This window comes from Puma concolor, chromosome C1 (genome assembly GCF_028749965.1).
Source record: "Puma concolor isolate L17-30 chromosome C1, mPumCon1.1.hap2, whole genome shotgun sequence".
Taxonomy (NCBI): Eukaryota; Metazoa; Chordata; class Mammalia; order Carnivora; family Felidae; genus Puma; species Puma concolor.
The window spans coordinates 31218602-31239833 of record NC_141674.1 but is presented as its reverse complement, the minus strand read 5'-3'; the positions used below and the strand labels follow the sequence as shown (position 1 = coordinate 31239833).

At 36.5% G+C, this 21232-nt stretch overlaps 1 protein-coding gene across 1 annotated transcript in view; it reads right to left on the bottom strand.

Annotated features, from left to right (window-relative positions):
- The window catches only part of RLF (RLF zinc finger), an 85735-nt gene that overhangs the window by 15140 nt on the left and 49363 nt on the right, over positions 1–21232 (bottom strand). The window contains exon 6 of the mRNA XM_025932997.2: positions 6978–7114. Within this exon, the coding sequence (XP_025788782.2) occupies positions 6978–7114 (137 nt within the window). The remainder of the gene's footprint in view (positions 1–6977; positions 7115–21232) is intronic.

Here is a 21232-nt window from a genome sequence, read left to right as displayed (position 1 = left end):
TACATCAAAGAAACACAAATGTACAAGATTTTTTTATACATATATTTTGAGAGAGAGAGCATGTAAGCGAGTGTGGTGGGGAGGGGCAGAGAGAGAGGGACAGAGGATTGGAAGAGGGCTCTTCCTGATAGCAGCGAGCAGGTGGGGCTCAAACTCACGAACCATGAGATCATGACTTGAGCTGAAGTCAGATGTACAACTGACTGAGCCACCCAGGTGCCCCAACATACATTAAACTCAGATCTAAGAAAGCAAAGGTCAACCTATCAAATACTTACTGAAAGCTTTGTGTGGAGGTTTAAGGCTCACCTGTATGAACTTTATTTGTTTAACGTTTATTTACTTTTGAGAGAGAGAGGCACCCCTGTATGACCTTTAATTTTTTTTATATTTATTTTTGAGACACAGCATTAGCGAGGGAGGGGCAGAGAGAGAGAGAGAGAGAGAGAGAGAGAGAGAGAGAGAAACAAAATCCGAAGCAGGCTCAAGTCTCCAAGCTGTCAGCACAGAGCCCAACACAGGGCTCGAACTCACGAACCTTGAGATCATGACCTGAGCCTAAGTCGAACGTTTAACTGACTGAGCGACCCAGATGCCCCATGAATTTTATTTTAATTTTTTTAATGTTTATTTTTGAGAGAGAGAGAAGAGAGACAGAGAGACTACAAGAAGGAGAGGGACAGAGAGAGAGACAGAGGGGGAGACACAGAATCGGAAGCAGGATCCAGACTCTGAGCTGTCGGTAGAGCTCGACGAGGGGCTCGAACCCACGTGCCATGAGATCATGACCTGAGCCAAAGTCGGACGCTTATCCAACTGAGCTATCCAGGCACCCTGAACTTTATTTTAAAAGCAGCAGTAGTAATTAGACATCTATATGTACACTGTCCCATTCAAAAATGGTTATCTTTCTTATTTGCTTGGCTACTCTAATGGTATTATCACTGCAGACATCTATAGGAAACTCATTCCTCCAGCACATCTTTGATTTTTGCAGAGCCAAAATTCTTTTGGGGCCATGGTTAATTAATAAGCTGAGTAATATACCTTTTGAGATCAAGCATATATATGGTGGCTGATTTAAAGTAATAGGATATATTTTATTGTGATTTGTAAGTATCTCTAAAGGAAATTTCTAAGGAAATTAAAAAAAAAAAACTTTTGGGTAACAGTTACATAGTTAACACTTCAAATACTATCTTCTGTGATGGCCACATTCAAGAATGATACTTCCGATAAATAAATTCTAGTATATGTGTTTAAAAATAAGTGACTGCTTTTATCAGATTCCAACTTAGTCACATGTTTTACAGAATTCCTAAGTTTCAAATATCCCACTCCAATATCCCATTAGCAAAACAAACAAACACCTATGAAAACAACAGAAGGGGTTAAAAAAAAAAAAGATTCCAAATTTCAAAATTTTAGATTCTATTTCTCTTTAAACTGCTTGGAAGAAGCTTACTTTTACCCAAGTGTGAAGTGACTAAATATTTTCTTTCCTTTACTCATTCTAGCTCCTCAGGAGGCCAACAAGAGGGAAATCCTTGTTAATCCCTTCCTGCTGCGTGGAGCAGCATTAATCCTACAGCTGCTAACATCCTTGGAAGGGCTAATGTGTCAGAGTAAAGAAAGGAAGAAGAATAAAGCTATAGGTCACTCTAGAAGGGAAGCTCTATTAGGAATATTAAAAGAACCGTGTGATTATAGTTTTAAAATTACTTTATAATCAAGAAAAATCTCAAATGACCTAAACTTACTCCTTGAGGAGCTAGAAAAAGAACAAAGCCCAAAGCCAAAAGAAGGAAGGAAATGAAAAAGATTAGAGGAGAAATAAGTGAAATAAAACTAAAGAAACCAGGAGGTGGTTCTTTAAAAAATGCAACAAAATTGATAAACCTTTAGCCAGAATCATTAGAAAAAAAAGGAGGATGCAAACAAATCAGAAATAAAAGAGGAAAAATAACAACCTACACCACAGAAATACAAAAGATTATACAAGATTATGAAAAATTGTATGTCAACAAACTTGATAACCTGGAAGAAATGGATAAAGTCCTAGAAACATATAACCTTCTAAACTGAATCAGAAAGAAATAAGAGCATTTGAACAGACCAACTACTAGCAGTGAAGTTGAATCAGAAATCAAAAAATTCCCAACAAACAAAAGTCCAGGACTAAATGGCTTCACAGGTGAATTCTGTCAAACATTTAAAGAAGAGTTAACACCTATTCTTCTCAAACTATTTCAAAAAAAAAAAGAGGAAGGAAAGATTACAAATCCATTCTACAAGGTCAGCATTACCCTGCTTCCAAAACCAGGTAGACACTACACAAAAAGAAAACTATAAGCCAATATCTGATGAACATAGATGCAAATATCCTCAACAAAATATTAGCAAACCAAATCCAACAACACTTAAAAAAAATTAGTCACCATGATCAAGTGTGATTTATTCCAAGGATGCAACGTGATTCACTATTCACAAATCAATCAATGATAGGTCACATTAACAAGAGAAGGATAAAAAGCATGTAATCATCTCAACAGAAGCAGAAAAAGCATCTGACAAAGTACTACATTCACTCATGATAAAAACTTTTCAACGAAGTAGGTTTAGCAGGAACACACCTCAACATTAATTAAGGCCATATATGACAAACCTACAGCAAACATCATACTCAATGGTGAAAATCAGAGCTTTTCCTCTAAGTTCAGGAAGAAGACAGGGATGTCCACTCTTACCATTTTCATTCAACATAGTTTGGACATCCTAGTCACAGCAGTCAGATAACAAAAAGAAATAACAGCATCCAAATTGGTAAGGAAGAAGTAAAATTTTCACTATTTATAGATGACCTGATACTATATACAGAAACCCTGAAGACTCTACCAAAAAACTACTAGAACTGATACATGAATTCAACAAAGTCACAGGATACAAAATTAATATACAGAAATCTGTTGCATTTCTATTTTTTTAAAATGTTTACTAATTTAGAGAGAGAGAGTGTAAGCGCATGCATGCATGCATGCACGCTTGATCTCACACAACATGAGCTCATGACCTGAGCCAAAATCAAGAATCTGAAGCTTAACCGACTGAGCCAGGCACCCCCTGTTGCATTTCTATATACTAATAAAGTAGCAAAAGAAAAATTAAGAAAATAGTCCCATTTACAATTACACCAAAAAGAATAAAATTCCTAGGAATAAACTAAACAAGGAAGTGAAAGACTTGTACTCTGAAAGCTGTAAAACACGGGTAAAAGAAACTGAAGATGACACAATGGAAAGATTCCATGCTCATGGATTGGGAAAACCAATTATTATTAAATTGTCCACACTACCCAAAGCAATCTACACATTCAATGCAATCCCTATTAAAATACCAACAGCTTTTCACAGAACTAGAACAATAATCCTAAAATTTACATGGAATGAAAAAAGATCTCAAATAGCCACGGACGCCTGGGTGGCTCAGTCGGCTAAGCATCTGACTTCAGCTCAGGTCATGATCTCAAGGTTCCGGAGTTTGAGCCCCACACAGGGCTCCGGAGCCTGCTTTGGATTCTGTGTCTCCCTCTCTCTCTGCCCCTCCCCTGCTTGTGTTCGCCTGCTCTCTCACTCTAATAAACAAACAAACAAACAAACATTAAAAAAAAAAAAAAAAGACCTCAAAATAGCAATCTTGACAAAGAAGAACAAAGCTGGAGGTATCACAACCCCAGATTTCAAGATATACTACAAAACTACAGTAATCAAAACAGTATGGTACTGGCACAAAAACCGACACACAGATCAATGGAACAGAATAAAGAAGCTGGAAATAAACCCACTTTTATGGTCATTATATGACAAAGGAATATACAAGACTATACAACAGGAAAAAGACAAGCTCTTCAACAAATGCCGTTGGGAAAACAAGGCAGCTACAGGCAAAAGAATGAAATTAGACCACTTTCTTAGACCATACACAAAAATAAATTCAAAATTGAGAAAGACCTAAATGTGAGACCTGAAGCCATAAAATTCCTAGAAGTAAACACAGGCAGTAATCTCTTCAATATCAGCCATGGAAACATTTTTCTAGATAGGTCTCTTTTGGCAAGGGAAACAAAAGCAAAATTAAACTACTGAGACTACACCAAAATACAAAGCTTTCACACAGCAAAGGAAACCATCAACAAAACAAAAAGACAAACTACTGAATGAAAGAAGATATTGGTAAATGATATATCTGAAAAGGGGTTAATATCCAAAAATATACAAAGAAATTACACAATGGAACACACCCAAAAGCAAATAATTCAATTTAAAAACAGGCAGAGGACACAGGCATTTTTCCAAAGATGACACACAGATAACCAAACAAACACATGAAAAGATGTTCAACATCACTAATCACTAGGGAAATGCAAATCAAAACCACAATAAGATATCACGGCACACCTGTCAGAATGGCCAAAATAAAAAACACAAGAAATAAAAAGTATTGGCCAGGATTTAGAGAAAAAGGAATCCTCATGCACCACTGGTGGGAATGCAGGCTGGTGCAACCACTGTGGACAACAGTATGAAGGTTCCTCAAAAAATTAAAAATAGAGGGGCGCCTGGGTGGCTCAGTCGGTTGGGCGGCCGACTTCGGCTCAGGTCGTGATCTCGCGGTCCATGAGTTCGGGCCCCGCGTCGGGCTCTGTGCTGACAGCTCAGAGCCTGAAGCCTGTTTCAGATTCTGTGTCTCCCTCTCTCTGACCCTCCCCCGTTCATGCTCTGTCTCTCTCTGTCTCAAAAATAAATAAACGTTAAAAAAAAAAAATTAAAAATAGAATTACCATATGATCCAGTAGTTCCACTACTGGGTATTTACCCAAAAAACATAAAAACACTAATTCAAAAAGATATATGCACCCCTACATTTACTGTAGCATTATTTACAATAGCCAAGATACAGAGGCAGCCCAAGTGTCTATCAACAGATGAATGGTTAAAGATGATGTGGTATATATATACAATGGAATTTACTCTGCCATAAAAAAGATCTTGCTATTTGCAATGACATGGATGCATCTAGAGGGTACAATGCTAAGTGAAATAGTCAGAGAAAGACAAATACCATATGATTTAAAACATATGCAGAATTTAAGAAACAAAATAAATGAACAAAGAAAAAAGAGACAAATGAAAATATACTCATTATATAGTATAGAGGACAAACTGGTTGTCACCAGAGGGGAGATGGATGAAATCGGTGAAGGGGATTAAGAGTACACTTATTGTGATGAACACTGAATAATGTATAGAATTGTTGCATCATTATACTGTACATCTAAAACTTAAAAAAAAATCCAAAAATACCCCCATAACCCTCTGTAATGTATAACACATCTCATATGTAATTTAGTGTATTTCTTTGCCCTGAAAATCTAGCTATCACTAGCAGATATTTTTTCATTGTAGGCAAAGAAATTAACTGTAACAAGATAAATTGGGGTTTGTTCCTCAAGTAAATACATCTGTTTTACTGAGGCTGAAATCTCTAATCTCTAATGCATGGGGGGGAAGAAAACCTCTTCTACTTAATTTAATGATCAAAACCCTCACTGCTACTTAATTCTTTTCATTTTTAGCACCACTTTTTTGGTTTCCTAACAAAATGCCATAGTGATTATTACAAAATATGTTTAACTCCCTGTTCCACTATCTCCCTTCTCACAGGAGATATAACTCTGGCATAGTGGACTCAGTGGTAGAAGACTGCAATCTGCATTCTGGCCCTGCACCAAGAAAACCACCACAGGAGAAGAAAAGCACTGGATTAGGAGTCAAAAACCCTGGATGTGAATCTCAGCTCTATCACTTTAGCCTTAAGACCCTGGGCAATCACAAGACTTCTCTGATTCCTCTGGTCATCCACTGCCTCATCTGCACAATGATAATTATGAGGATTATTATGAGATAATTTACAGCACACAAATAATATTTCTATATAAAATAGTAAACAGGAAGAAATATAGTAGCATACAATGTTAATAATAAAACTACAAATACACACAGATGCTCCAAAAGGAGATCAATGAAGGCTAAAGCACACGAAGGGCTTTACTGGGTTTTCCTACAATCAAAATGTTCGTTTCCAACTTCAAGCCATCCTTAGGTTCTAAATCTCTCCATGCTCCTCTAATCAAGATCATGCAAATCCAATCCATTCTTTGAATTAAAGCTCTGATATAACCTCTCCCTTGACACCTTTCTTAAACAGTGAGCACCTTCCACTAATATCCTATGGCATTATCCATATCACTAATCTGATACTTACTGGCAGTCTTACATTCTAGAACTCTCCTGTGTATCAAGTCTGCCCTTTTGGCCTAAACAGATTCTGCACAGTTGGAATGAAAGAACCGTAGGTTACACTTACTGTTTTCTTTTTAGCAACTAAGTACTCTGTAGGCAAACAAGATATAAACTGAATTAAAACCCAATTAATATAATTCTGCTGCTATATAGTACCAAAGTTTCAAAAGAGATTACCTATTCAAATGGATTTCCTTCTCTAGTGCAAGACTGACCTAGAAACCTAGATAATTAATGGGTTTCCAAATAAGAGGGGAAAATGACTACCAAAAGATATAGTAAGTGTAAAGGAAAATGACCTAACACTAATTTGTCTCATGTTGCCATAATTTTATTTCCAAAGAAGACCTATATTAAAGTTAACAGACAACCCTCTATATAAGATGATCAAGAGGAGCTCAAATTCTTTACCCTCTCTTTATTTCTGGACTCTTCTGGAAAAGATTAAACCAGTAACATTTTTTATTAAATGGTTTAGCTTCTAAGCAAGATGTAATTCACATGTCATCAATTAATTTGCTTAGGCTTTAAATTTGAAAGAAGCCAATGTTTTACATAAACTCTAAATGCCATACTATGTACTAAACAAATAAAGTGAAAAAAAGTAAATATACTTACCAAGAACAATATACACTTGCAGTTTGGAGCTGCTGAGTGAGGTAAGTCGTACAAAGAACAAATGCCGTGTTATCCTGACCCTCGGATTCCAGATTACATATGATGTCTAGTATTTCCTTACAGTCGACCTTTGCAATCTATCAAAAATGAGAAGATGGAGTCAAAATAAAAATGGTGACTTTCCTGTATATTTTGTTATGTAACAAGAAGCCTCTTTTAAGGTTTTCTATCTTTGACAATTGATGAGGCAATTAGAGGGACACAATTTTCTTCTATTAACTTATGACTAAATCTCCTGGACTATATCATATTAGAAAATATTAAAGAGAAGTGAATAGACTGAAGTTCCACGGCAGTCCTAACACAGACAAAAGCATTTTTGTACAGTTCAATTATTCATGAACTTTGCTACCATATAAATAAGTCAAATTATGCATAATAACTTCAGATTATTTTCACTTGAAGTATAATTTTTTTTGTTTTTTCTTTCTTTATTTCCTTTACAGTTTTATTCAAGTCACTCTAGTTACAGATAGAAAAACACAAGGCTTATCCTCACAGCCAGTAGGGCTAAACGAGGCCAGTTGAGAAACTTGTATCACTTTCTCAGAGTTAAGGAGAAAAAAATAATACTTGGTATAAGTGCGTTCAAACAGCTAAAACACTCAGAAATACATCTTTTTCATTAACACTATTTTTTTTAAAGGATTCAATTTTTTTAAAGCAATCTCTACACCGAATGTGAGGCTCAAACCCTCAACCCCAAGGTCAAGAGTCACGTGCAGTACCAAATGAGCCAGCCAGGTGCCCCTCGTTGACACTAATTATAGAAATCTTAAAACCACCTCTGGGCAAATCAGAATTTTCTGGGGCTCTTTTTACATACTAATGAAACAGGAGATTAAGACCTCTAAAGAGATCCTTTCTCAACTCTATCACTTCCCTGTCTTAACAAAGAATATGATTAATCTCTTTGTCATATGTCAGCCTTATAAATGTGAATTATACCAGACACCAAATGTACAAAACAGTGATAAATTTCAGGATAAATGAAGTGAATATCAGGGTGAATGAGGCACAAAAGAGTTTAGTTCATCTTTTCCAAAGTGCTATTCAGTTCCAACAGGTGATCGAAACATCTAATTTTAGTCATACCCTCAAGTAGGCACAGAAAGACTTTTTTCAAAGCTTAGCTCACATGCTATTTTCTCATACAATCCTTTCACTTCTAAGACTAGGTCAGAATCTCCAACAAAAACTCGATTCTCATCCATTGAAAACAAAAGACAACTCCTCCAAAAGTCAACTGTACTTCAATTAAAAAACACCCCCACATACAAAAACTCTACTCTTAATTCCTCCTTTGTAACATCTATCACAACTACAATTCAATCATTAGGCAAAGAACTTAGTATCTGTCTTCTCTGCTAGAATGTAAAATTAATGAGATCAGGGACTTTGTATATCTTGTTCAAAACTCAGCACATAGCATTGTCTGGAACACGTTAAAAAAACAGTAAACAGGTGATGAGTGGGATAAACAAATCAAGTTTAATGAGGGTAAAATGTTCACATTTACAAAGTGAACCTCATACAAGTCTGTTTTCTAGTCTTTTAAAGACAATGTGATGACACAATAAGCAGTATGATATCGTGGTTAAAAGCAATTATTCTTTTTTTTCCTTTTAGATATTTTTATTAAGTTTATTTAGTGTGTGTGTGTGTGTGTGTGTGTGTGTGTGTGTGTGAGAGAGAGAGAGAGAGAGAGGGCAGGAGAGGGGCAGAGAGAGGAGGAGAGAGAATTCCAAGCAGGCTCTGCAGTGTCAGCACAGAGCCTGACGCAGGGCTTGACAAACTCAAGAACTGTGAGATCATGACCTGAGCCAAACCAAGAGTCGGTTGCTTAACCCACTGAGCCACCCAGGTGCCCCAGAAGCAATTATTCTAAAACCAGATTGTGTATATTCTTTTCCCAGCTCTATAGCTACTAGCTGTGTGACTCTGGGTAAGTCATGTAACTTCTCAGTGACTTAGTGTCTGTTTCCTCATGTGTAAAATGGAAATAACAGAACCTCCCTCATGGAGTTATTTTAAGAATTTAATATGTTTTAGTACATCATGGTGACTATAATTAATACTGTATTGCATATTGGAAAGTTATTAGAATAGATCTTAAATGTTCTCATCATAAGAAAAAAAACTTTTGTGACTCTGTATAGTGACAGACATCAACTAGACTTATCTGGATATCATTTCACAACCTATATAAATATTGAATATTATGTTGTATACCTAAAATAACACAATGTCAATTATGCATCAATTAAAAATGTGGTATGTGTGCCTATTAAAGTTACAGTTAAGGTTTAAAAAATATATATTCTAACAGGGATTGACAAATAGGGAGCACATCAGAAGAGCTCTTAAGAATTTTTCATGAAATATATGAATTTTAAAAATAAGAAAAAGAAAAAAAGAAAATCAACCTTAAGAATAGTAGAAAGCATTTCAAAAGATCACTCGCAGATGCAAGATCACACCTGATTTAAATTTATATCTAAAGAGCACTGGGAGGCAAAATTACGTTGGTAAAGCCTAGAACACAATTTAAATTCAGTTTTCAGGTTAAAAAAAAAAAAAGACCGTATCAGACTTAATGAGGATGGAATTTTAATGATGCCCTCAACAACCATGTCCTCATCCATAGCTGAATGAATTAGAAGGGTCATCCAGAGACAAAAGACCCACCACAGGGTATTCAGAACTGAAGTGACCGAAGGACTGAAATGAAAATTCCTCAGCAAATGAAAACAGCTATTTATTCCAGGGCAACCACCTACTATCCACACCATGTTAAAGCTCCTGTCAAAAACCCAGAATTCTAAAATTTGATTTTGCAATGTAACAGCAATATATAACATTTCCAAGCTGAGAAATAGCATGAGAAACCCTCTAAGCCAGACATATAAATTAGAATGGAAATAATATACAATTTGCATTTCTAGAACATTTTTTATCCTTTTCAAATACCTTGAATGAGATATCATCTCACTTTATCAGCATGATAAATCTGTAAGATTAGCAATGCAGGTAATATTATTTCTACTTCACAAGTAAAAGATGAGCCTGAGAAGAGACTGTTTCTTGTCTCTAGTCACCTGTGGCTAATAATAAAAAGTAACAGTAAATAAAATGAAAAACTAATCTCACGTCATTTTATTCCTACAGGGAAGCTCATTTTAAAAGGGTATACTTCAGAGAGATATGAGCTTTCACCTTGGAACCAAAGTATTAAGAGAAAGGGACAAAACTGAAATAAATTAGAAATGTAGATTTCAAGTCAAAAATCATTAACCTAAAATGACAGGGGAGGAGGAAATGATATGAAAAATCCCGACTAGTTGTTTAGAAGGTATACGTAGTTCTATTATTTCTATTTATTACAAACACGAAACATTTATTACAAAAATGATTTATTACAAAGATGAACACTACCAGTTAGTGTATAAGCCTAAACAAACAGCCCTCCTCCTCTTGCCTGCTGAACCGATCCTCCCCATCCTTCAACATTCAGCTGAAACTTCCTTCATAGACTACTCTAGCATCCAACGATCTCTTGCCTTACTCTGAATTCACAGCATCTTATCAACATTTTTAATTGGGCTATTTTTTATTCCATTTTGGGCCAACTTCTGAACTAGTGACTCACAGTGGCCTTTACCTTTTATTATTTTACTTTTTTTACATGTGCTTTGAACTTTGGCTTTCTAACTAGACTATGAATTTCTGAAGACGGTCTTATATCCAAAATCCTCTGTTCACAAAATGCCACAGGAAAAAAACATGTTAAAATTAAAATGCACATGTCTTTCAAAGCAGTGCTGTGTATTACTAAGCACCTGTGCTGTGCTAAGTACTGGGGATACAAGCCAACCTGACTTTTGCCTTCACAGAAGTCACAGTCCAGCCACAGATAACAAATGAGGCAGCAGCAACTGCTAAGAATTACAGTGTATATTAACTGTTACAATGGGGATGTACAGAGTATTTTTCCTACCTTTGATAAAAAGAGATCTAACCCAAATTTGGGGGATCAAAAACAACTTCCTGGATGAAGTCACATTTAAAATGAGAATTAAAGAATGAATAGAGATAAGCCATGGGAAAGGGTAGAGTGAAATAAGAAAACTGTTCCAAAGAGGAAGAAAAACACATCGCAAGGGCCAACAGGTAAGAATGAACAAGGAACTGGAGAAACAGAAATAAATTATTTCTAGTCAGCTAATGGTAATTTAGCAATAGTGTTGGAGTATCAACTCTAGTGGTTTCCTAAGAGTAGACGCCTTCTGCTCTTCCAGTATCTTAGTGCCTTTTCTGAGACTACCACAAAGATTGCTGGTAACCTTGCCTGCTCCTGTACCAATCTAACCTCTACCAACTTCTCAAACTTAACCTCAACTTTCTCCAAATGTTACCCATTTCCTAGTAAATTTTAAGAACTAGCATGCTTTTATGGGGCGCCTGGGTGGCACAGTCGGTTAAGCGTCCGACTTCAGCCAGGTCACGATCTCGCGGTTCGTGAGTTCGAGCCCCGCGTCAGGCTCTGGGCTGATGGCTCGGAGCCTGGAGCCTGTTTCCGATTCTGTGTCTCCCTCTCTCTCTGCCCCTCCCCCGTTCATGCTCTGTCTCTCTCTGTCCCAAAAATAAATAAAAAAATGTTGAAAAAAAAAAAAAAAAAAAAAAAAAGAACTAGCATGCTTTTAGTTCATGCTTAATATTGTTGTTTACCTGACATTTTAGAATATATGCCTGATAAAGAAGTTTCTAAGAGGTCCGTAACACCTAATAAGAATGGTAACTTACATATATTTTTTTTATTATCCATTACCTTCATTGTTTTACTTCCATCAAGGTTTCTACTGACAAAACAGGACTAGTTTATAGTGGGGTTTCTGTACAACCTTCCAATTCAAGAACTCATTTGCCTCACACATACTCATCTATGCTAATAACACAGGGGCATCCATCTAGACTTTTTTTTTTTACACTCTCATTTAAGTAATGAAAAAAAACCTCATCATTCTTCCAAGTGAAGAAACTGAAGCCAGAGTTCCTTCAGTCTGTTACCTACTCTGCTTGATTCTAAGTCCTTTGAAAGCTGGTATCTTATCTCATGCTTTTAACCTACTTAGTGCCTGCTTTAGGATCTTTACGTGACAAATAAGCAAGCACTCAGATAATATTTTTAATTGAAGAGGATATCAGTATTTTGCCCCAAATACCTGTATTTTCTTGAATACAGAGGAAAAAGAGTTATGATAAAGTGACAAAACTAAATAAAAATTTTTTTAAATAGAAAAATCCAGGTAAATTAAAATGACATATTTTTTAACACTTCACTAATAAGACACACTATGGTCCCCAACCTTTTCTAATAGAATAGCTTAAGACCACATTAAAAACCAAATATATGCCACAAAATACTTTTCAGCTACAGTAAATTAAAATGAGGTCACTGACAAGCTTCTGAGAATTTCAGTGAGTGTCTAGGAAATTCCTGGATAGGTACTGAAATAATTTTTTAGTTCTTTTTTAAAAATTGTTTTAAAGTTTTTTCCCCCTTAATTTATTTAAACATCTCTACACCCAATATGGGGCTTAAACTCACAACCCCAAGATCAAGAGTCAGATGCTCTACCGACTGAGCCAGCCAGGTGTCCCAATACTTTTTTTGTTTACTATCCATCTTGCCTATGAGAATATAAGTTCCATTTGGGCAAAACTTTGTTTTTATTCACCACTGTATCTTCAGTGCCTACAATGGTACCAGGCACTTGGGGGAACATCAATAAATATTTGTTGGAATAAAAGAGAACCACAGATAAATAACAGTGGCCACAGAATAAATAAATGGGACCGACTGGAGATAAGAATAATGCAGACTACAGTAAGCAAAGAAGGCTTCAAAGAAAATAGCTCTTGGGGGGATATCAGGGTACAGTTTCATACTACACAGAGGTAACCAGCTAAGTATATTAATGGAGGCTGAAATTCAGTCAGCTTGCCAAGCCCTAAGTTTTGGCATGAGGCTCTTCCTCACAGAAGGGAGACCTTTGGAAGCAATCGTATGAAGGAGGACATAGTGGAACATGGTCCTTTTTGCCAATTTCCATAAAGGATATAGGCTAATGATAGCAGGAGACTGGAGGACACGTTGATCATTTTGTTTCTAAGGGCTGTCAATAAACATTTATTGAACTGGAATGGAAGGACAGTGAGCAGAACCAGCTAGGAACTTAAAAGGACCTGAAAGATTAGTCAGGAACATTCATTCCATACCATGTTCTCACCTTCAACCTCTTCAAAATCCTAACTAGTTCCTCCAGATCTTTCCTTACTAAAATCTACTTCATAACAAAGTCTGCTACACTTAATAATACAAAATTATAAATCATGCATAAGCACTATCAATGCTATGTGTATTTACAAAGTATCACAACTTACAGCGTAAGGCAAAAAGTGGCTAATGCTGGAAATTCTGGTGGCAAAGATGAAACATACCACCTTACCCTGTCAATTTAATATATAATGATTACATACCTTCCTGCCAGTCCTGAACAAGAGTAATGCCTGAAAATTCTCCTGTGGCAAAACACTTAGAAATCCTGGGTAAAACAGAAATGCCTTTTATAGAACATACAGCCGAACATTAAAGAAGTAAAAGAAATCATGAAGGGGGAAAAAAGTGTTCAAGTGTGACTGGACAACCGCCCTAACTTGCTGGATCACTGCTAATCTCACTAAGAGGCTTGTGTTTTACAACTCATGGATAGATGATAAAGCTTGGACCTGGAGACAGGAAGTTGGCAGTGAGACTTCTGCATACAACTGGAACCCCAATAGAGCTACAAACTCAGAGAACGGGTGGACCAAAATAAGGCACACAGCAGGAAAACTTGTATAGCAATCTCAACCTGGGTTCTGGTGGGATAAAAAAAATACTTGAGAATTTATAACCTGTCCTTCAAGCTTGGAATTTGCCCTAACGCTACTCCGTTGTCTAATAATGCCAAACTGAGAAAAATGATATAAAATAAAAAGAAGGTTCTGGCTGGTAACATCTCTGAATCACCTGGCAGAAGGAAAACTGAAACTGATTTATAGAGACATATGCTAACTAAGCCCTATTAGAATTCTCAGAAATAAAGCACTCCTTGCTTCCACCCACTACCATCAAAACTGAGCTCACAATCCCAAACTATAAAAAGTACAACTAAACCAGCCATTCCAGAAATGCAGTATACATAATAAGCAGCAGGACTAGACTCCCAAGAACTTCAGATAACAGAACGTACACCACAAAGACTGAACCCTAACCATGGACTTTGGTTTGTTTAAAAAAAAGAAAAGAAAAGAAAAAGAAAAAAGAAAGGCAGAGAGGAATATGAGTTTGGTGAAGGAAGGAAGGAAGGAAGAAAAGGAGGGAGGAAAGAGGAAAGAAGGAAGCATGAAGTCATAAAATGATATGGTGAACCTTAAACGCATACTGCTCAGTGAAAGAAGGCAATCTGAAAAGGCTACATACTACATAATTCCAACTATATGACATTCTGGAAAAGGCAAAACTGTGGGGGCAGTAAAAAGATCAGTGGATGCCAGGGGCCTGGGGAAAAAGAGGGAAGGATAAATAAGCAGAGTACAGGACATTTTCAGAGTACAGGACATATTCTGCATGTTACTGTGATGACAAATACACACAATTATATGTTTGTCACAACTCACAGAATGTGTAACACTGATAGTGAGCCTTAATGTAAACTATAGATTTTAATTAATAATATACTAGTTCAACAATTCTAACAAATGTAACACACTCATGGCAAGATGTTAACAGGTAAAATGTGGGGTAAGGGCTTTGTGTACTTGCCACTCAAACTTTCTGAAAACTGTTTCTGCTTTTAAAAATGTATTAATTTTTTTAAAAAGTCTATTAATTTAACAAAAAAAACCTTTAACCATTTTTAATATTAGATTATTTGTCTTTTTACTGGTGACTTGTAAGAGTTCTTCATTAATTCTAGATTCAAATCCTTTATAAGATATATGGTTTGCAAATATTTTCTCTCATTCTGTGGATTAACTTTGCTGTTCCTTGATGTTCTTTCACAAAGTTGGATGAAGTCTTATTTTTCTTTTGTCACTTGTGCTTTTGGTGTCAAATATGAAACAACTGCCAAATCCAAAGCCTTAAATAATTATTCCTGTATTTTAAGATGTCATACTTTATATTTAACATTTATATATTATAGCATAATATTTACATATTATATGTTTATATTTTAATATGGATTATATCTAATATATTTTATAGATAATATATTTGTATATAAATTATGTATTTATAATATATATTTGTATTATATGTATATATTTATATCTACAATCCATTTGGAGTTATTTTTTTGCATACAGTATTAGGGATCAAACTTCATTCTTTTGCAACTGATATCCAGTTGTTAAAGACCCGTTCATTGAAAAGATTATTCTTTTCCCCATTGAACTGTCTTGGAATTCACATAGATAATCAACTGGTGGTAAGTGTGAAGGGCTTATTTCTAGATTCTGGATTCTAGTCCATCGATCTTTTTGCCTGATGGTTTAGGGACTTTCCTAGAATTAATTCTGTAAAGTCTACATTCTTTGTCATGTGTGGCCACTACAGCCTCTGCTTGGTTCGCTTAATGGTCAGCTACATGTTCAATGTATTGAAGACATTTACTTAAATGCCTGAATAAGTCTCTGCTTTTGCCAAGCAGCTTTGTGTATTGGGGCATACTTTCAATATTTCAGTAGGCAGTTTAAAACTCTGCCCTGCCTTTCATTTCCTACCTGTGCAGAGCCTCAAGATTAGGGCCATTTTAGGTCATTCCTCACCAGACACAGAGCCCTGTTACCTTCCAGAATCCTAGCAATACATCAAAGTTTTCAAAGTCCCATATGACGTCCCATATCCCAGTTTTTCTTTTTTAATCTTTTTGGGCAGTCTCTTGTTAGCCTGACTCGTAATGCCTCCTCTGACCACTGTCACATTAAACAATTACCACTGATTGTTTCTGACAAATACATACTGAGGACACAGCTTTTGTCATTGTGAGCTCTGAGTCAAATAAAGACAAGTCTTGAGAATGGAACTTTTTAGAAGTTGCCACAAAGATCAAATAGTGACAATGCTAGGTATGGGCTTTTGCAGAGTTCCAAAGCTCATTCTGCTTCCTCAGCTGGTTGCTAGGCTGCTGGTTTTCATAGGCTACTACTACTGTAGCTTTGAGGCTGTTTGTTTTCAAGGTTACTGTGAAGCTGGGGAAGAGACAGGAAGTAGGACAAGTTAAAAAGGCATCAAGTTGTTCTTAGGGAGATTCATCGGTTTTTCTTGAATAAAACCTCTTTGGATTGTAGTAAGCCTTTAGTTAATTTCCAGGGTTCTGAAATAGTTAATCTTATTCGCCCTGTGGTTTCAAATGCTGATGACTTGAACACCTCATTTCCAACTCAGAACTCTGCCCTCAGTCTCACAGTGTATGAATACTGTTTGCTGTTCCTCTCCCTTGTGTCTTGTTCATCCTTGTATCCCCACTGCCTAACAGAGTCCTCCAATGAATATATGTTAAATGACTGGAAAGTATGTCTATATTGTTTCTTACAATAATATGTGAATCTAAAATTATCTCAAGGGGCGCTTGAGTGGCTCAGTCAGTTAAGTGTCCGACTTTGGTTCAGATCATGATCTCAGTTTGTGAGTTTGAGCCCCACATGGGGCTCTGTGAGGACAGTGAGGAGCCTGCTTCAGATCCCATCTCCCTCTCTCTCTGCCCCTTCCTCGCTCATACATGTGTATGCGCTCTCTCTCAAAAATAAACAAAATATATACTTTTATTTTAAAAAGGAAAGAAAAAAGATCATCTTGGGTATTGTAGAAAGTGAACTGTAGGGACAAGAATGCAATTAGAAGACTTTCATAATAATCTGGCAATTAAATACCACTGGTCTAACAGGTAGCCAACTGGCATAAGAGAAGGGGAGTAGAGGCAGCATATCTGCCTTCTTATTTTCACTATTAGGCTACCAAGGCAAACCAGTATTCTGGCCAGTGCCATTACTGGAATATTTTATCATTTATCTTTCTCTAGATTACTGGTTTTGAATTTAGTATTTTCCTGATCTTTTTCCTTTTTTTTTCCCCTGATCAGTTCTGAGGCACAATGCAAATCATTTGTTCCTCATAACAGACTCTTTAAACTGAAGCTGATGTTTTCTCAAAAGGGAATCAAAGTGGATTTCAGGTTATCCAGATAATAAGACTCTTGTCACGTGTATCCTCCAACAGGAAAAAGGTAGGAGTTACAGTTAGCAAGTCTACATTTCACATAAACCTGGGTCTACCTTTGGGAGAATCATCCCTGTTAGGTTCAGAGACACAACACAGAAAAAAGGCCATGCTCCTAAAAATCAGACTTCTTTTAAACTGCAATAATACCACAGACCAGCACTAGGTTAACACCAGTGGTTACCTGCATGTAATGGTCATTGATGCTTCTAATTAAACCCTATCGCTGTGTGTATGTAAGCCTGAAATGTCCTACTAAATTCTTGAAAATTATACATCTAACTCTCCATGACTCACTAGTATAATCTTACACCAACCAAAATACCCACACATAACCCACGAAAGCAAGACTAGATGCAAGATCCAGATGTAAACTGCCCTGGGAAGATGTCTCTTCAAAGCTATTTGAAAGACCTCTGCATTAGGAGAGAAAATATTTAAATACTCAAACCCTCAACATCTTCATACAGCCTTTCTACCTTTAATGTATTTAAGTTTATTTTGAGAGCAAGCAAGAGAGAGAGAGAGAGAGAGAGAGAGAGAGAGAAAGAAAGAGAGAGAGAAAGAAAGAGAGAGAGAAAGAGAATGAGCACAAGCAGGGGAGGAACAGAGAGAGAGGGAAAGAGAATCCCAAGCAGGTTCCATGCTGTCAGCACACAGCTCAACATGGGGCTCAGTCTCACAAAGTGTGAGACCATGACCTGAGCCGAGATCAAGAGTGAGTCAGAAGTTTAACCAACTGAGCCACCCAGGCATCCCTTTAATGTATTTTTTGAGAGTACGTTTCATTCCCCATACAATAAAGTAAAATTATTTACACTTCAATTTTAAATGTAATTATACACTTTGTTATTATTCCTTGTTTAGGATCGATCTTAATCTTGATTCTTATTTAAGCTACACCTGAAATTTCTATGCTCCTGTTTACTTTTTCTTCTACTCCCAAACTGAATTCCCAATGGATCCTGCTTAAATGTATTTGCTGTTTATCATCTATACCTAGTGATTATGTCAATTCCCAACAGTGCTAGACTAGTGAGTAAATTAGGTACTGTTTGTCTTTTTCTTCCCACATCAAGAAAAGAAAGAAGCCTCTCCTGTTGTGTCTATTAACATTAGACACTGAAGAAATAGTTCATTCAGGGATTGAAACAGAAATGGACTCCTGCCTTAACTGTGCCAAGAGTTCTACTGACAGATTCCTTGGCTCTTCGTAATAATAGAAGGGCTTCATGTTTACAATCTCATTATCCTTCATATTATATGTGGAAAACTTGATCTTTGCAAAGATTTCCTCCTTCAGTAATGAAAAAAATATAGGAAACATCCACTTGGGACACTAGGCCATGACCAAGTCTGTAACTTTCATTAAAAATCTTTCATGTGCAGAACTAATAGTAATATCGTATCATTCAATTCTAAATGAAACTGAAACTTGAGGATTCCACTGAGGTTCTGAGTTTGGGGTTGTGAATTTTGGCTTTCAAGGTGATCCCCTCAAGTAATCTTAATTGTATGTGTCTGGCTAAATCTTCCCCAGCAGAGGTTTCCTATTACACACACCCATTATGGTGATACCCACAGGAGCCAACATACAAATACTCTTATTCCCAGCTGTTGCTCAAGTTAATTTGACTCTTCTGAACTCAGTTGAAGTAGATGGCAAATGTGTATAGAACTCTGCTACTTTAGAACACATGCTGATTTTAAACCTGATTAATGAACGTCTAGTGATTCATTATACTTTTCCAAAGCAAATTTTAAAGATTCTCTTTAATTCTATTGTCAGTTGCAAAAGAAAGCACAACTGGGTGAGACTAATTATGATGGTACCAGTGTTCCTTTTAAAATTTTATGATGTGTGCTAAATGTTTTTGCATTGATATATTTAAGTAATTAATCTCAATCATTATATAATGTTTTAAATCACACCTATACATAAATGTATAAATATGAATAGATGATATACCACTAAGATGTTTCCTATTATAACATGGCTCGTTGTATTTACCAACTGGAAATAAGTTGTACAGTGGAAAAAAAGGCTGGCCAGAAAGCAAGGAGATCTGTGTTCTAGCCTGGGCTTGGACTCTCTAATTAGCTTAATGCAAGTAGGGCCTTGGAAACATTATCATCTTGGCTTCAGTTTCATCACTGGTAAACCATGCAGGAGTAGACTAAATGATAGTCAATGTTTACTCTACACTGGAAAATCTGATTCTTGCAGAGCAAGGACTAGCAAACATTTTTTATAAAGTGCCAGGTAAAAAATATTTTCAGCTTCGTGGGCCAGGTAGTCTGTTACAGCTACTCAACTCTACCACTGTAAACACATCCATAAACAATAAGCAAATGGGCATGACTGTGTTCCGGTAAAATTTTATTTACAAAAAAAGGTAGTTGGGTGGATCTGGCCCACATGCCATAGTTTGCCAACCTCTGTTGTAGAGAATCAAATCACATTTCCTCTAACTTCGTTCCTTACAAACTCAACAAATTTGTTGAAAGGAATTAATTATGTAACTTCAGGAAGAAATCCTGTTTTGTTGTCTTGTTATTAATAAACCAGGAAAGTCATGGACAAAACAAAGCTGATTATTCTCTCAAGTCCTCCTTGTTGTCCATATCTTTCTTCTTTGCCATTCTGATCAGTTAGCGGAACACTGTCATTCTTCCAGTCTCCCAGGCCTCACGAGTCTCTTGACATTAAGTCCTCTTGCTAACTCCAATCAATCTCTTCTAAGCCTGATATATCTTCTTTCTAAGCTTCCTAAAATACTGTTTGTCATTTCAATCCCCACCTTCAAAACCTTTCTAATTTCTACTGCATCAAATCAGTTTTAATTCACTAGAGTTTCCAAGGCCTCCCCCTTCTCCCCACCCAACAGGTCTTATTTCTCACAAGACCTCAACACCCACTCTGCCATGGCAAGGTGTTCCCTAGTGGGCCTCAGCAACATACACATTCATTTCTCCGCCTTCACTACCAAAGTCAGCTATCCCCAAACCATTCTTTCTACCCATCCAAACCCTAACATTATTTCAAGGTCCAAATCAAGGATCAATTTTTATAAAGCCTTATATGCCAGTCAACAAAGATTCTCCCCACTTCTATTGAATTCAGGGGCAGTATCATACAGCTTAGTACTTATCTTCCTGTATCTGTTTCTGGCAACCAAAGTAAGCCATACACACGCTTCTGTTTTTGCCAGTACCTCACACAATGCTACAAACAAAAGTTTTAAATAAACAAAGGCTGAGACATTAAAGGAAAAGTTGTTATTATTATAGAATGAAGAGGAATCAAGTCCATGATCTAGCATTTTTGCTTCTTCTGAAATTTTCTGGCATGTATCAGGTGCTGAATGTAACCATTACTACAACTTAACTCTGATTAGGTTTCCCAAACACAAAATACTACAACTGTTATTAGAGATAAGCAGTCTCCCATCTCCTTACCCTTCCCAACACTGCAAATAAAAAAATTAGCATATGGGCTTATAGTTAGTCGCTTATGAATAAATGCCCATTACGCTGCTAACTATTCTTCCAGAATGTAGAGATATAGTGGTGAATAAACCAATGTCTTCATCCTTACAATGTTTTCAACCTAGTGGGAGGAAACAGAAAAGAAGCAAATATGATGTCCAGCAGAAGTAGTAATATAAACATAAAGAAACAGGTAAGTAAGGGGACAGAGAATGACAGAGGCCATTTTAGATGGACGTCTATATATTTATAATAACGATAACAGGTATTAAGAAAAAAAGGACAGAGAAGGGGGATAGTATAAATTTTCTTTTATTTACTCGAGACAGTGTGCATGCACACAAGCAGGGGAGGAGCAGAGGGAGAGAAAGAATCCCCAGTG